The sequence below is a fragment of the Mandrillus leucophaeus genome, unplaced genomic scaffold (genome assembly GCF_000951045.1).
Source record: "Mandrillus leucophaeus isolate KB7577 unplaced genomic scaffold, Mleu.le_1.0 Scaffold268, whole genome shotgun sequence".
NCBI classification, from domain to species: Eukaryota; Metazoa; Chordata; class Mammalia; order Primates; family Cercopithecidae; genus Mandrillus; species Mandrillus leucophaeus.
In genome coordinates, this window is record NW_012102787.1 from 470,332 (window position 1) to 487,816 (window position 17,485).

Genomic DNA, 17,485 nt, shown 5'->3' on the forward strand with positions numbered 1-17,485 from the left:
TCAGTCACCTCTTATGGTAACAATGCCTTCTTCTGGAATACCCCCTGAAGGACCTGCCTGAGGCTGTTTTATAGGTTTTTTATGGAAGTAGGAGTATACTCTAAAATAATAATAAAAGGTATAGTATAGTAGTTATATAAACCAGTAACATAGTTATCATTATCAATATTATGCACTGCACATAACTGTATTATACTTTTATATGACTAGCAGCATAAGTTTGTTTACACCAGCATGACCACAGACACGAGTAATGAACTATAAGTAATGTGTCATGCTATGACATTACTACGGCTATAATGTCACTAGCCAATAGGATTTTTTCAGCTTCATTATAATCATATAGGACCACTGCCACATATGACGTCCGTTGGCCAAAAAATCATTATGCAGCGCATGACTGTGTGTGTATCCTCATGCATCCTGTTCCCCATCCCTCAAGGATACACTTACCAAGGGCTTTTGAAAAAGAATGTTTACCTGTTCTTCTGAGATGGCTACCAAGCGATGCTCTCTGTTGCACTTCGTGATATGTCATGTGAAGAATGAAACTGCTAGTACATGCATTCTCAATGGAGGCAATAACACCTCCAAATGGGGCAAAAACTGGGGAGAGAAAAATCTTACCCTTTTTACACATAAAGAACAAATATACATACAATACATAAATAGATATACAGTGTATCTGAGGTATTAAAATTTGAGGAGGGGCATTAAGAAGTCTAAAAAGGCTCCTTAAAAGAGCAATAATGAAAGAAAAAAAGATTGAGAAACACTATTCTAGACTATAGCAAATACCACAAAAGGCAGAAAAGAATAATGGAAACTCAATTATTGATGTTATCATCAAGCCTATGATGGAAATATGGAGCACTTGTCTGACATATATGTGACCCAGAACATTAAAGTGCTGCTACTTTAGTCCCAGTTTCTGCTAAGCCTCCATGAAAATAGGTCCCAGATATTGCTACACCCAAAATGAGCCAAATAGGATCAGAACCTCATTTAGAACAAGTGAAGAGGAGGTGGGAAATGGATTTTGAAACCCTTGTCCTCTCATCCCCTGGAGAGTATAAAAGGGCCAAAATTGAAGACAGAGTTGGAAGTTAGAGAGTAGTTATTAGGGTGCTGACATGAGGGAGAACGGTAGAGAGTGCTCGAACTCGGAGGGACTTCAAGGAATTTACCTAAATAGTTTTGATATGTATCTGGAAATTTGTCGAGACATACGGACTGGTGACTGAAGCTCACATGAAATTGTGAGGTCAAGTTTCTATCCTTTATTCATGAAAGTTAAAGGAAATGCAAAGTCAAAATTGAAGTGAACTGAGAGAAGTTCAGTTCCCCTCCATCATTCCTCTGCATTTAAACTTTATTACTTAGGATTATTTGGTTGCAAGATAATCCTGCATTTTTTGTCATACAAAAAATGCAGCTGGGACCAGCTTAAATGAAATGGTAATTTACTAGCTCACATAACCAAATCACAGAATGTGAGAGATGGATTGCACCTTGGGAATGACTGAACCCAGAGACATAAACACTGATGAAACTTTCCATCTATTATCAGAAGCTAGGGAAAAGGCGCAGGCAGACAAAAAAGAAAAAAATAATCTCCAAGCAAGTTGGACAAAAATTGATTTTAGACTGGCATCAATATCAGAAGTCCAAATCAGTGGATAAAACACAGAAGTGTTGGGGTAGAAGATATTCAAAATCATGTAATCAATTCACTTCGAAATGCATCTAGCAAAATGGTAGATGGATGTAAATACAGATGAATGGAGAGATGCACATATGTATATTATGATAAAGCAAGTATAGTAAAATGTTAAAGGTAGAATCTTGGTGGTAGGCATATAGGTGTTCACCATAACATTCTTTCAACCTTTCTCTATATTTGACATTTTTGTAACAAAATTTTGGGGAAAAATAATCAAGCAGGAGAACTGCATCATGGCTGTAGTAATTAGCCCTTTGTCAAGATTCCAGTCCTAAACTGAAGGTACAGAAAACATGTCTTATACTCCAGGGAAAGGGAGGACTGACAAAAGCTATTCATTTGTACAGAATATGTAAGTATTTATTGAATTCCCACCTGGCAGCAAGATCAAGGTGTTAAAGGGAAATCAGATATAGACCTGCAGTTATAGCACAAGGTAAGAAGTGACCATCCTTGTTTGGAAATGCAAGGGGAATGACAGGTGAAAATGACTGTGCCACTGATTAAATCAGCTTATATTGGGTATCAGTGCACCACACATCATTTCACATGCCCTGACTTCTCAGACAACCAACTGGGTGATGGCATCCTTAAGTGATATAGGAAAATCACATAGGAATATATTTGTGGTGGGTGACAACTTTTGAATTTGCTGTGGTATCTTGAAGTTTAGTTGTTTATCTAAATAGAGATGTCCAATAGGTCCAGAATTCAGGAAAAATCTTGAGTATTCGGAGATTAGGAGTCATCATTATAAAAATGGTATGAGAAACAGAGACCTTGGGTAAGATCATGCAAAGAAAGAGTGTACAGTGGAAAGAAATTATTGCTTCTTTCATTTTTTTATCCACTCATCAAACTGTCATTGCGAGTCACTAGAACTGTGAATAAAAAGTGACAATGTTTCCAAGAAGTTTGTAACTTCTTGATGGTCAAATCCAATGATCTAGTTGCAATCCCAAATGTGTTTAACATAATTCTGTACAGCATATACTTGGTTGGCTACTTCTTCATTGGAAAGCTCACCTCTGGTGATGTTCCAATTACTATTTTCCTCACTTCCTCCTTTCAGTCTCTTACTGAAACTTAGAATTTGACATTCGCAGGAATCCATCCTTGGTCTTTAAATCTTCATCTCTAATTCCAATTTTCCACAGTTAGGCTTTATGTCAAACGGACTATATAAAGTTCAACAGTTAGTTTAAAACTAAAACTTGTGCTGGTAGTACAACATGAGCAATACTGACCATCTTGGGGACAGATTGATCTAGTTTGTAAGGACCATAATTGCTTTAAACTCTGAGTGTATTTTCTCATGTCCTGAAAATGGTGATGAAAATATTTGATTTTCAAGGAGACTGTTGATGATTCATTTACCAATCTAAAACACTAGTGCCCCGCACTCGTAATCCATAACTTGAGATGAACACACCAAAGTGTAAATATCTTATCCACCTAATCTGTGTAAAGTTTGTAACACCAAAATATTAACTTCTGTTTTTGATCACTCAGCCTCCATAGTTATTCATGTTGCATGATCTGATTCGCTCTTTTAGAATTTCTCATAGCGTCAGGAACTAGCTCAAAGTAACAGGAGCAACTGCTTCCTTCCATATCCCACATTGAGGAAAACACATTTTGCAAGCCGTCTTAAAGAAACAGGTCAACTTAGTTGAGGGATGAAACTTAAAAGCAAGCTTCACAAAAAACACAGTTCAACACCACCTCGCCCGTCTGCAGGCAGCTCAGAGGAGAGAAAGAGCGGCCAAGACATACTTCACGCAGCAGAGACTAAACGCCAGCTTTTATCTTTCCCGCTGGTCCTTAAGGGACCAACCGTGCTGATTTTCCGTCATGTTCCGCGCCACTTCCGTTCGCGCACTTTAATTACGTCAGGCGTCCTCTCTCGCGGTATCATCCCGTTGCTGAGGCCCTGTAATAAAGGTCTCGCGAAATTTGTTCTAGAGGTGCAAGCTTGCTTCTTAGTTTACTGCACCCCACCCCCAACCTGTCCCTCCTTTTCTTTCCAAGTCACAAAATTCTCCCCTTCCCTCCCCCGGAGTTTACGGCCCACCTCCTGTTTCCGATTTCAGCCCGGAACCGGAAGTGTAGTGGGCGGGGCCCAGCGGCGGAAAACGCAGCGGAGCCAGAGCCGGACCCGGCTGTGGCCGCTGCCGCTACCCCCGCCACGGATCGCCGGGTAGTAGGACTGCGCGGCTCCAGCCTGAGGGTCGGTCCGGAGGCGGGTGGGCGTGGATCTCACCCGGATTGTCCGGGCGGCACCGCTCCCGGCCCCACCGGGCGCCGCGAGGGATCATGTCTACAGCCTCTGCCGCCTCCTCCTCCTCCTCGTCTTCGGCCGGTGAGATGATCGAAGCCCCTTCTCAGGTCCTCAACTTTGAAGAGATCGACTACAAGGAAATCGAGGTGGAAGAGGTGAGCGAGGCCCTGCATGGAGACGCCGGTACCGGCCCGGCCCGCCCCTGCCTCTGCCTGGTCCCGGCTCTGAAGGTGCCTCCCTGGCCCCTCTAATTCGCGGGACCCTGTGGGGTCCACCCGGGAGACCCAACAGCCCTCACTGACGTGGGAGTGGGGGTTACTCTCTGAGCTCAACTGCTCGGGAGTAGCTGCCTTTTTTCCTGTCTTGAGTACTCTTGCTTTTGGATATGATATTCCGGTGATAAACAGGAGAATGAACTGGTGAGACAGTGTGGTCCACCAGTTCTCGTATCTGTAAGTAGTAGTTTCAGCGAAGATCGTAGCCGTTCTGGAGTTTCAGTCCGCTGGACGTGATGTTCTTAATGGCCAATAAGTGTATTATGTTCGACTTCTACTTCAGTATCTGGCATGTAGGGGATGCTCAATAAATGCTTGTTAAATTAGTAGATCATCAAGTCTAATAAAGTGTTTCCCTTAGCATCGAATGGTTCTCAGTTTCTCCGATACCGCACAGCAATACTCGTAATGTTTAAACGCTCGGCTTTAAGGTTAGGCTAATGTAGGTGAATTTCACCATAAGTAACACAGACTGATCTACGATCAAAAGATGTTTCAAGTAGCATATTCTGAAGAGATAACGAATGATCGGTGACAATCAGAATATAACATTAGACTGGAAATCGCTATCAGAAAACCCATATCCTTTCTTTATTCTGCAGTAATTTATTTTAGAACAAGCTATTTCAAAGTGACTTTAAAGTGTTGCTTTTCAGATTAACAGAGAGGTAAATTGGGTTCTAATGACTATAAAATTTAGAAAAGTAAAAGCTGCATATATATTTTTTAAAGAGACTAGAACTTGTTAAAAACTTTGGCTGAAAATACTATATCTTACCATTTATTTGCCGTTTTTTAAATTTATTAAGCACTTGCGTTATATATCCTGTGAAAAACCTAGTGAAATATTATAGATTGTCAACAAGTTATGTCTACTTTAAAATTCTAAAATTATTTTTAAGTGTCAGCAAGTTCGAAGTAGTGAGATAACGTTCAACAAATAAATTTTTTTTTCCTGTGCATGTTTTGGAAGAGTAATGGATTACTGAATTATATACTTTTTGTCACATAAAGTAACTTTAGAGATCATTGAGAACATCCTCATTTTACAAGATAATATGGTGGGAAAAGCAAGGTCTTTGGAATTAGAGGAAAGTTCAATGTATCAGATATGCCATTATTAGCTGTGTGATTTGGGGCAAGTGTCCTAACCCCTTTGAATTTTAGTTTTAGAAAGGGCTAATAAATTCTGTTTCATCTTATCTGCATAACAGATCTTAGTAGACATTATATGCAAAACACCTACCACAGGGCCTGACACATATTAGGAAACCTAGTTCCAGAGAGGAAATGTGACCTGCTTTAAGGTCACATGGCTAAAAGAAGACCTGTATTTTGAAAAGAGGGGGAAATGTTTTTAAGTTTATTTTTTTTTACATTGAGGCTATGATAAATTCCTTTTCCAGAAGTGGATAGTTGATCCAACTTTCATGGCTAATATTCTTTTTTAAGAATAAAAATTCCGTGAGTCAGTATACAAGAATTGCAGTTTTTAAATAAGCGTTTACGTCTGCTCTGTGGTGAATTGCTATGCTTGTAGACTACAAATTGTTATATAATAATAACTTGTGCTTTATGGTCTACTAAATGCTTTCACAAACTTACTTCATTTGGTTCTTACAACCTTAGTTTTTGTATGCTACTTTCTAAAGCTTTTTACATTCTTGATTCATGGAAAAACAAATTACTAAGGAGGTAGTTATCATTTTGATGTTCTTCTCCTAAAGCTATTTCACTTCTGGTTAGGTTTCTGTGTTTCCAAGACCCTTCTCTCAGTTTAGATAATGTTTCAATCTTTGTGTGTATGTGAGTGTGTGTGTGTTTAGGACATTTCTGGGGAGTAGGATTTTGTTTTTAGACGAAAATTTGTTTTTAATATTAGGCAGTCATTTGGGTTTTTTGTTTGTTTTATTCCCCTTCATTTTTAATACTCAGTTCTTTTTTGCATTAAAGATTGTATTTGGATCTTTCTGATATTGAAAGCATTACATAATTTCCATCATGTTCTTCATTTGCATACATTAAACCAGTGTTACACAATCCAGAGTGAACCAAGGACACTTATTAGCTATTTGTCAACTTAGATTACACTTCCAGTTCAGTTGTGAGATAACAGAGGAAGATGACCAGAAACAAAAACTACTTTATGTTGCTTTCAATATTTTATATTGTATGAGAATATTACCTTCTAAATTAAGAAAATCATATTATGTATTTCTCAATATAATTGAATTGCATTATATCAATATAATTAGAAACTGTAAAAAAAAAAAATAATTCAACCACAGGCCAAATATGCAATCATTTAGTAGATACATATTTCTAAGACATCAGCTGATCTTGCATTTCTAATATTGTAACTCAATAGTATTAGTTTGGCACATCTTAGATTCAGTTCAGTTCAATCAAATTAGGTAAGGTATCAGCCTCAGAAATCTGCCTAGGTACTTTTTAAAAGTCATTTAGTGTTTACCATCTAGATCTGGCTGTAGAGAATATTGGAATAAAAGAGGGGATGGGTTGCAAGAAGTGTTACACAGGGTGGTATAGTGGAAAGTGTTCTGGACTGAAAATTAGAAAATGTAGATGCTGTACTGATTCTGCCATAATATATTTTTGTAACTTTGAGGAAGTCACCACGTTTTTCTGGGCCTGTGGTTACTTATGTAAACTGAGGGATTAAACAAGATCATTTAAGGTCTTTTCCAGTTCTAAAATGAAAACACATTCATTTTTTCCAGTATTTAACTGTTTTCTACAGTAACCCTAGAAGTTCTTTACGGACAGTGATCATGGTCTCCTGTAGAATTTAGTTGGTGACCAACTAATCCTGGGTTGATCTGGCAAATGATATACCATTTTACAGATCTTGACAAGCAGTCATAGAGTTTGACTTGCCAGAAGCTGCATGCCTAAGTAAATGGTAAAGCTGGGAATTGAATATAAGATTTCTCACTTGTGAGTCAGTTGCCCTTTCCACTGGATTTACAGTGTCACTCAGTACTTTCTGAAGTACTCTATAAACAAACCTAACATGGGAAAGGGGAAACAAAAAACTGATTTCCTTTTTAGTGTACTTGGTCCTGAGCATTTAATGAGCATTCTCATCTGTGCATAATACTCTGAGGTACTATAAAGGATGAATAGGGCTTGGTGCAATGGCTCACACCTATAATCCCAGTACTTTGGAGGGCCAATGCGGGCAGATCACTTGAGGCCAGGAGTTCAAGACCACCATGGCCAACACAGAGAAACCCTGTCACTGCTAAAAATACAAAAATTAGCTGGGTATGGTGGCACAAGCCTGTAATCCCAGCTACTTGAGTGGCTGAGGCATGAGAATCATTTGAACCCAGTAGGCAGAGGTTGCAGTGAGCTGAGATCACACCACCGCACCCTAGCCTGCACAACAGAGCGAGACTCTGAAAAAAAAAAAAAAAAAATAGATGACAGAAGAATCCTAGGATTACCTCCTTAAAATGTCTGACTTAGTATGATATGAGACTGGAGTAAACACAGAACAGTTAACCATAGACCACAGATTTAAAACTGTGAATATAGTGTAAATTAAACACTTAAGCCATAATTTGAAAATAGAGTTAATAACAGAAGGTTCCATTGAGTAGGGACAAGTTTAAAACTAGGTTTTGAATAAGGTGACCATCATGGGTTGGGAAAGTCACTAAGATGAATTTTCTTTGCAGTTGTTCCTCTGCCTGAAGTGCTGCTCCCCCAGAACTTAAAATGACTGACTCCTCACCAATCAAGTCCCACCTCAAATGTTATTAATACTTCCTTAGAGAAGCATTCCCTGAGCAACCTAGATCTTTGTCATTTCTATTATCTTTCATGGTACTTACCAGTAACTGAAATTGTGTCTCTCCTTCAGCAAAATGTAAGGTGCTTTATTCACTTTTGTAACCCCAATGCCCAGAATCTAGAATCTCTATAAATATTTGTTCAATTAGTACGTGAAAGTATCACAGCATAATCATAAGAATTAAATGCCTATCTTGTTCTCTTATATTACATGTGATAAAACGAGCTAAGTTACGTGATTTGGCTAAGGCAACACTTACATTAGAAATGAGATCTGAGTCTTGTTTTAATGTCAACTCTATTATAGTTAGCAGATACTTTTGTTTAGCAGGGATAAAAGATGCTGTAAAGGGCCAGATGCTATGAGTAAGCCACGAATGTTAGGTCTTTGCTACAGAGTGCTAAAAAGACCCTATTTACAATAGTTGCTTTTGAAAAGGGAGACCCATAATGCTGACCTCAACTATAGTGTAGGAACAAAGCTACTGTATTGGACACATAAAATTACTGCAGCATTTGTATGTATTCTTCAGCCTTGTTAAGGAGACACACAAAGGTTTTGTTTTAAAAGCTAAAATATACTACCAAGAGGAAATATAGATAGAACTTATACAGTTGCATGTATTTTGTAGGTTTAAGTTATAAATATATGGGGAATTGGTATTAGAGAAATACCTAATTTATAGTGGTCTAAACAAACTGAGTACGTAGATTTGTTAGTCACTATTTAATTATAGATACCTAAAATAAATACATTCTTTCATGTGAAAGTGACCACTGATTTCAGTAGAAATCTGGAATTACTAAAGAGGTAGCTACAGAGATAATTTTTGTATTGTACATGTGTAGCTTAAAAGATAGCATGAGCATATTATTTGAAATAAAAGCCTAGTAAACGGGTGAGATGTATTGTGGCAGGTATTAAAAGACTGCATGAAAAATTCAGAAGAAAGCTTGAATAATCAAAGCTTTACTTTTATGTTATCAAATCCATCTTGTCAGCAGATGGCAGTTCCACTCTACCACAGTTTATTAATAGATATTGAAGTTCTAACATAGTTGGAGGCTCCAAGTCCTAACTAATAAATGTATGATCTATGCTTGTTCTGTCATGTTCTGCATTTCTAGCCAGAACAATGCCAGTATCACCAGGGGTCCATTCAGATAGTTCATAGAACAGAGCCAAATGAAACTGAAGCTATAGTCACTGAACTAAAAATAACATGAATTCGGAACAATTAAAAGAATTATTTAATAATAAATTAAGAGAACAAAGGCATACATCCTTTTCCATTTAGTTTAGGTTAGGTGTGTGTTTGCTTGTTTTCTTTAACATGACTTGTCTGAAGGAATGGGGTCATCTTGCATCATCAAGAAACTAATTTTTAAAGGAATTTCTTTAAAAATAACACATACACACAAAACGTGACTTTTGTTTTTGTGCCTTCAATAGTAATTGCATGGAAATATTCTATATACCATCTCATATTCTTCTATATTTTTATTAAAAAATTAAATTTAAATCTACTTAATTGTATGAGACTAAAGTTTTAGACCCAAAACAAAGAGGATTCAACCATAGGGGGAGCAATGCTTATCATAAAGTAATTAATCAAAAACATTGTGATTTGGAAAACATTCATAAATTTAGAAGGAAATATTTCCAAATTGACCTCCCTTTTATAACCAAAGTCCTTTTTGCATTCCTCTTGTTTTTCACAAATGAAGGGTCATGAAGAATATCTGGAATATTTATTTGTAGATCAACATTTTAGTTGGATGCGTATGGTAGGGGAGATACTTGTAACTTGATATGTTCTCCTTTTTACACTTTTGATGAACATTCATCTTTGGGGAAAAAACAGTCATTTAAAATAATGTTGGGCTAGGTACGGTGGCTCACACCTGTAATCCGAATACTTTGGGAGGCCAAGGTGGGAGATTGTATGAGACCAGGAGTTTGAGACGAGTCTGGGCAACATAGTGAGACCCTGTCTCTATAAAAAATTTTAAAAAACAGAAAAACCGAATTGTTAATTATAGGGTGTCAAATAAACTATATTATTTAGAAAAGAATACAATTCAGAAAGCATGTTTGATTTGTGAACTTGGACTAGAAATTTAGTAGTAAATAAAAAGTGGCCTTCTTTCAGTGGTTTACAACTTGAATATTAAGTTTTTTCATCGTTTACCTCCATTGCCAGTATGTCTCAAGAGTGGCCATATATCCCAGTTTTTTCTACTGATCTACCATATGTCAAGAAAAACATCAAATTTGCTTTCTGTAGTTTGTAACATTGGCTTATTCCTTATCTAATAACGTACATAATCTCCTTATGTGTTTTTAGGCTTGGCCTTGGTAGTCCAGACATATTATTATTCTACATCTGATCTTCTCCACCATTTTATGTTCTTGATTAATACAACAGGGAAATTTGTTACCAAGATATTTGCATTTGAAACATTTTCTTAGAAGTATATGTGATATATATATTTTTTAATCTATACACATGTAAGGTTTTCCCCAGTCAGTGGAGTACTGTTTTACATAGCCTGAGAGAGGTGGAATGCAGACAGTAATGAACTTTCTTAATGAGCGTTTCCTGTTGGAGCAGTGGTGTCCACAATTCTTTGTTTGTCTCCTACTGGTAAAACAAAACACTTTCTATTTTGTATACTCAGTTTTCAGTGTGTATGTATAAAATATTTTTAAACAATGGGCGATGAAAGGTTTCATACTATCATTTGATCATGGCTCAAGTTGCAATAAGTACTTTGGAAATAAAGCCTTTCTAAAATGTGAGAATTGACTTAATTAAAATGAGATAATATCTGTAAATCTACTTAACTAATGTCAAGTAAACTACAATATACACAAGTGAGGGACCGATAATGGAGTCAGCATTTGACATATTGAACTTAATAAGCCTGTAGGGCCCCCTGAGTCTCAAACCAGTTTTAAATACATCTTGAGCTTGGGCAAAACCTGGATGGGTGAGATTTGAGAGTATGAAGCCATGAGATTAGAGAACAGATTCAGAAAGAAAAGGGACAAGGACAGAACCCTGGAAAGTAGCAGCATCTAAGCTTTGGACAGAGGAAGGAAGAATCAGTGAAGGAGGCTAAAATAAAACTCTTTCTTAAGCAGAGACAGGCAGAGAAGGGATTGTTGACAGCCGTCTTTGGAGACTACCGTAAGCCCTTTATACGTAAGCCTTGTATTAACCCAACTTCATTCTTTTTTCTTAAAGGAGATTAGGGCTTTTTAAAACCCCCTTCTAAACAGCTAAAAATCTGATTCGAATATAATCTTTTGAAGAGTTGATTGTTGTTATCATACTTGCTACCTTTGAGTAGATTTTTCTCTGTACCAGGCACTGGACCAAATCCTGTGTGTATCTGGCAGGCCTCTGTTTTGTTGGCACCATGAAACATACCTGAAAGCTGACTCTGATTTACTAATTCCATGATCCTTGAATAGGTAACTTCAGTTCTTGGAGCCTTGGTTTTCTTCTCTCTAAGGTTGGAATAAAAACTCCTATATATTCATGGGTTTATGGTGACAGACTCCATCATGTTTGTAAGAAAGAGCTTTACAAGTTATAATACATTATTAAATATAAGGTTGCATTATTGTTATACAGATAATAAAATTGCATTTCTTTAGAATGTTATTTCTTGAAAGGAATGAGAAGTATATTGGAATGCCCTGGCATGCTACATAGCACCTTCTGCCACCTCTAATTCCCATTCAGATTTCTCCCTTAGAGAGCTAATATCAGAATGCAAAATATACCAGGAAACAACTTTATCTGTTGTATATATCATCTAATTATTCTATCTTCTACTCTTATGGATATATGCTTATAGTCTTTTTTGTTTAAAGCACAAAACTCCTGTCTATGGCCAGGTGCAGTGGTTCACACCTGTAATCTCAGTACTTTGGAAGGCCAACGCAGGCAGATCGCTTCAGCTCAGGAGTTCAAGACCAGCCTGAACAACATGGCAAAACCCCGTCTCCACTAAAAATACAAAAATTAGCCAAGTGTGGTGGCACAAATCTGTAATCCCAGCTACTTTCGAGTGGCTGAGGCAGGAGAGTCACCTCAACCAGAGAGGCAGAGGCTGCAGTGAGCTGAGATCGCGCCACTACACTCTAGCGTGGGTGACAGAGGGAGACCCTGTCTCAAAAAAATAAACAAAACAACAACAACAAAAACTCCTCTCCTTCTGTCTCTATTTCTTACTTGTTTTTAAAAGTTCAGAAATTTAACTATTTTTCTGTAACTACTATTTAATTATGTCATTCCTCTTTTCAACTCAGTAGAGAAAAGCATTTAATCTTGCCACAACAAAGATATTTACAATGTAATACTTATCTCTTTTAAGTGTCTTTGTATTCAGAAATTTCAAGATTAATTCGGTTATTTCAGAATTCAGTCTTCCCTCATAAGGATTTTCTTTTTCCCTTTCTCCTACCCAAGATGACTTATGGGTGCTGTGGAAAGCTTCCACAAATAGTATCAACAGCAAGGGAGGGCTCTCTGGTCTGTATGACGGCTTCCACTGAAATATTTGCCTTATTATGTATTGTTAATGGATTAGCCTAATGCAGTGGTTTTCAAACATTGAAACTACCTGGAGGGCTTGGTAAAACATGGATTGCTTGACCCTACCATCAGACTCAGTAATTCTGGGTTGCACCCTGAGAATTTATATTTCTAATAAATTTCCAGGTGATGTTGATGCTTCTGAACCAGAGACCACACTTTTAGAGCCATTGGCATATGCTTTCACTGTCCTTATATCTGCTTTTCTCCTGAAACGTGTTTTTATTTTGGCTTCTCTGACGCTCTCCTAGTTTGCCTGCTACCATATGGACTGTTCCTTCCTATTCCTTGCCCATTCCTTCTCCTCTCTTGTGATCTAAATGTTGAACTGCTTCAGAGCTCAGTTCCTGGACTCCAATATCTCCATATTTATTTTTGGTTACCTCTTCCAACTGATTGCCTAGAAAAACTGACTACATGCTAATGACTCCCAAGTTTGTATCTCTCTGACTTCTCCATAGATCCTCTCACTCACATTTCTGCCTTCTTACTTGATATCTCCTCTTGGATATCCAGTAGGCATCTTAAACTTCATATGACTAAAACCAAACTCTGAGTTATTTAAAAAAAAAAAAAAATCTGCATCATTCTTATCCCTCAGTAAACTGTTGTCCAGTCTAGGTGTTTTCCTTGATTCATCTCTTTTCTTCTACACCTGTCCTGCCCCGATGCAGAGCATCAGCAAACCCTATTAACTCCACCTCTAAAACATGTCCCAGGTCTGCCCGGTTTCTGCACTACCATTGACCTTGCCCTCGCAGCTATTGTTGCTTGTTTGGACTGCTATAATGGCTTCCTAATGGGTCTCTATTTATATATACTAGCTTCCCTACAATCCTTTCTTTAAATAAGAGGTATAATGATTTTGTTTAAAGTCATATAACATCCTTACTTCCTTGAATTTTTTCAGTTCCTTCACGTTGCACTTAGACTGAAATTCAAACTCCTTTTCATGGTAGATAGAGCCATTCAGGATCCAACCTCTGCCTGTCCCTCCAGCCTTACCTTACAATCACTCTTCCCTTCCTCCACTATACACCAGCCACACCAAACACTCCAAGTATTTTTCTAGATCATTACTAAAATGTCAGCTTTCTCAGTGAGGCCATGACTGACTACCTTGTCTAAAATTGGAGTAAGGCGGAGTGCATACATGTGTGTATACACACACAATTACACTCCTTTTCTTCTTAGCACACAACTCCCTTCCTTTTTATTTGTCTCTTTCCACAAGAATATAAACAATGAGAACAAGGATTTTGATTTTGTTTGTTCACTCTTGTATCTTCAGTGCCTAGAATAGCACATAGCCCTTAGATGGGGCTCGCATATTGAAGTGAATAAGGTAGTGAGGTTTTTCTTTTCCCTTAGGGCAAAGCTTTATATTCGTTGTTGTTTTTTTTTTTTGGTTTTGGTTTTGGTTTTGGTTTTGGGTTTTTTTGGTGAGACGGAGTCTAGCTCTGTCGCCCAGGCTGGAGTGCGGTGGCATGATCTCGGCTCACTGCGGCTCACTGCAACCTCCGCCTCCCAGGTTCACGCCATTCTCCTGCCTCAGCCTCCCGAGTAGCTGAGATTACAGGCGCCCACCACCATGCCCCACTAATTTTTTATATTTTTAGTAGAGGCAGAGTTTCACCGTGTTAACCAGGATGGTCTCGATCTCCTGACCTCGTGATCTGCCCGCCTCAGCCTCCCAAAGTGCTGGGATTGGTGCATTGTGTCATCCGAATGTCAGATTAGTAACCTCTTTATATGGCCTTTTCAAACTGCCCGGCCTGGAGCTGCCACTAGTCTCTTGGCCATAGCATCCTATTTTTTGTTGTTGTCATCGTTCTATGTGGCATTTTTTTAGAGTCTGATTTTTTTCTTACTCATCTTTTGTTTGTATGTCGATTGTCTTTTCTCCTTCTCCCCTCCCTCCACATACACTAGAAAATGCATTCGTGTAGATCAGATCAGAGCCTTTGTCTTATTTCTTTCTGTATTTCTGTTGTCCCAAACAGTAGCTGGATGTAGTAGGCACTAAAGAAATATTGGTTTAAGGAGTAAACAAATGAAGTTCATCATTCTTTCAACATCAAGCCTCACTTGCATCAGAAGGCAGAAGGCAGAAGACCTAACCCATTTCTCCCTGCTTGCTGACCAGGCCTTCCCCTTGGCTTTCATTAATCCTCTGAAACCCAGCTGTGTTCTTCATTAAGTATTTGAGCTAGCTACCATCCCACAGACCTCTCATGTAGGTCTCAACACTCTGCCCTACCACAGCCACCTTCCTGCAGTCAGAAGACTCCTTAATTCTCAGTTACCTTGCTTTTTGCTTCACAAGAGTTTTTCTATATCCCTTACATGTTCTACTGGGGATGAGGGAACCCGAGGTAGGGCCTCCCTCGGTCTGTCTTCCTTGCCACAATCCTTACTCCTTTGAAGCTTCTGGTGTTTGCAGAGCATGTTCTGTGAGGATGCCTGCTCTTGGGGATCTAAGTGAGAAGAGAGGGGTATGAGTCTTTTTTCTCTTGAATCCCTACCCTAACCTTATCCTGAAAAGGGGGAGGGAGGAGTTTATTAGCCTTCATCATGGACCCTTGCCTTTGGCTCTCTTCAGCTGGTAAGTGTTTAAAAGTTTTTAAGTACTATTATTTAGTCTTAAATTTCTTCTCTACCGCACTTTCATTCCTTGAAGGCAGGGGTCCATTCTTTATATATATTTTTTCTTCTTATCCCCAGTGTATCTACCTTTATGCTATTTTTTAAAATGGGAAGTCATTTTTGATACACAGAAACTTAATTCTTTAAGTATTGACTGTGCTTATAATCTCACTCCTTTGAATTCACAGCAGTTATTATTTCTATCATATATTTCAGGTCAGTACAACCTTGGACATCTTCACCTTTCTTTGTTATAATTTTAGACCCTGTCATTTCACTGTGCATGTGAAATATCTTATGGCTCTAATAAGAATGGAGGCTTCTTGATCCCCTGGGTTCATCTTACAGGAATGGGCCTGTTTTGTATTTCAGGGTGTTCTAGAAAATTGCTTTCTTGAGCAAAAAGGAGAAAGTTTATCATGTCCTCATTTGGCCACATTTTGTTCCCATGGCTTTAGGTCAAAAGCCTAGAATCAGCTCTACTCTCATCACTAGGTGGCACTTGTGAATTACAAATAGTCAAATGAATTTTTATGACAAACGTGTGATTCACAAATATAGATAATGTTTGGAATCCCTGCATGGACATTCCTCAAAATAGAGAAAATGAAAGAAGGGGATTCCTAGTAAGTACCAGTTGCTGTGATGTATTTATAAATACATGGTTGAAGAATAAATTACTTGATAATCATTTTGTATTTAATAGTAATATCAATAGATATAGTCTGGTCTCCATGCCTGTGTTCTTAGACTAATGTTGCCATGAAGTTGAAATTTTTTAGGACCTGCTTGCTATTCATCTTAGTTTATTGTGAGAGAAATGAGTACTACAGGTCAGGCGCAATGGCTCACTCCTATAATCCCAACATTTTGAGAGGCTGAGGCAGGGGGATTACTTGAGTCCAGGGATTCAGGACCAGCCTGGGCAACATAGTGGGATCCCATCTCTACCCAAAAGAAAAAAAAAAGAAAGAAAAGAAATGAGCACTATAGCTCTTTACACTGATTCATACCCAATTCCAAGCACTTACTGTTCTTTGTAGTATTTGAGGAAATACCTGGTTTTAACTTACAAATCCTGTAGATATTCACAAGGGAAAACGTCAGCACTTCTGTTTTACTGTTGAGAAAACAGAAACTCAAACTTGTCCACCGTTAAGAGCTAATAGGTAGACAGAACCCTACATTCAAACTCGTCTATTGGATTTCAGAGCCTGGGTGTGCTCTTTCATTTATTCTAATGGTACCAGGCAGCCAGTACCCTCTATTCACAATAAAGTAACTGATTGGCAAGTACAAATGTCTGATGAGAGTTGTGAAGGAGAACAAGAACCTAAACCACAGAACATTGAGTGCCCAGGGCTAGGACGAGTGAAATGGGAAGTCATCAAAACAAAGACTAGCTACCAGAGATGTTGGCCTACTTTGCAATTTTGCCTATAGGCAGCTCCATTTCCTTTAAGCTACTGATGGACAGAAGCTGAATATAGAGTATGTTCATTATTACGTGCTCTAGGCTTCAAATCCTGGTTTCTCTGAATATTTTCTGACCATCCAATCTTGGGCAAGTTACAACCATGTGACTCCATTTGCCTCCCTTTTAAATGGAAGAGGATTAAATATGTTAATGCATGAAAAGCACATAGAATAGTACCTGGTACATAGTAAATATTCAATAAATGTTAACCATTTGAGTGGATTTAGACATTGAACAATATGGTAAATGTTCATTCTGCCTTATGTGATTCATGAAGTGGAATTTAATCTATGGCTAGAGTGGCCATACACATCCCAGTTTACAAATAGTATCCTAATATTATTATTATTAATGCCCCCTTTTTAATCTCCAAAGTGCCCTCAGTTAGATAATAACTCATTTGATCAACCTAGCTATAGTCGGCTTTGTGATAGAAGAGTTTTGTGCCAGGAATTTGTTCATGTAAGTCTAAAGTGAAAGTTCCTCCAAGGGAAGATACTAACTTCTGCTTCCCGACATGAAGCTTTATGTATGTTACAAATTAAGATTGGTAACATTCCGGTGTTAGACTACCCAGCATCAGACTGCACTTTAACACTTGCTAGCTATATAGCCTTGGGCAAGTTAGTTTACTTCTTCTTTTTTTTTTTTTTT

General features: G+C 38.1%; 1 protein-coding gene across 5 annotated transcripts in view; it reads left to right on the forward strand.

Annotated features, from left to right (window-relative positions):
* The first annotated feature begins 3,608 nt into the window (after positions 1 to 3,608).
* Positions 3,609 to 17,485, forward strand: part of MAP3K7 (mitogen-activated protein kinase kinase kinase 7) — an 82,381-nt gene continuing 68,504 nt past the window's right edge. For 4 of the 5 annotated variants that reach the window (XM_011984414.1, XM_011984417.1, XM_011984416.1 and 1 more), the window contains exon 1: positions 3,619 to 4,159. In XM_011984414.1, the coding sequence (XP_011839804.1) occupies positions 4,040 to 4,159 (120 nt within the window). In that variant the 5' untranslated portion in view covers positions 3,619 to 4,039. Of the gene's footprint in view, positions 4,160 to 17,485 lie in introns of all 5 variants that reach the window. The other variant, XM_011984415.1, reaches the window with a different exon arrangement.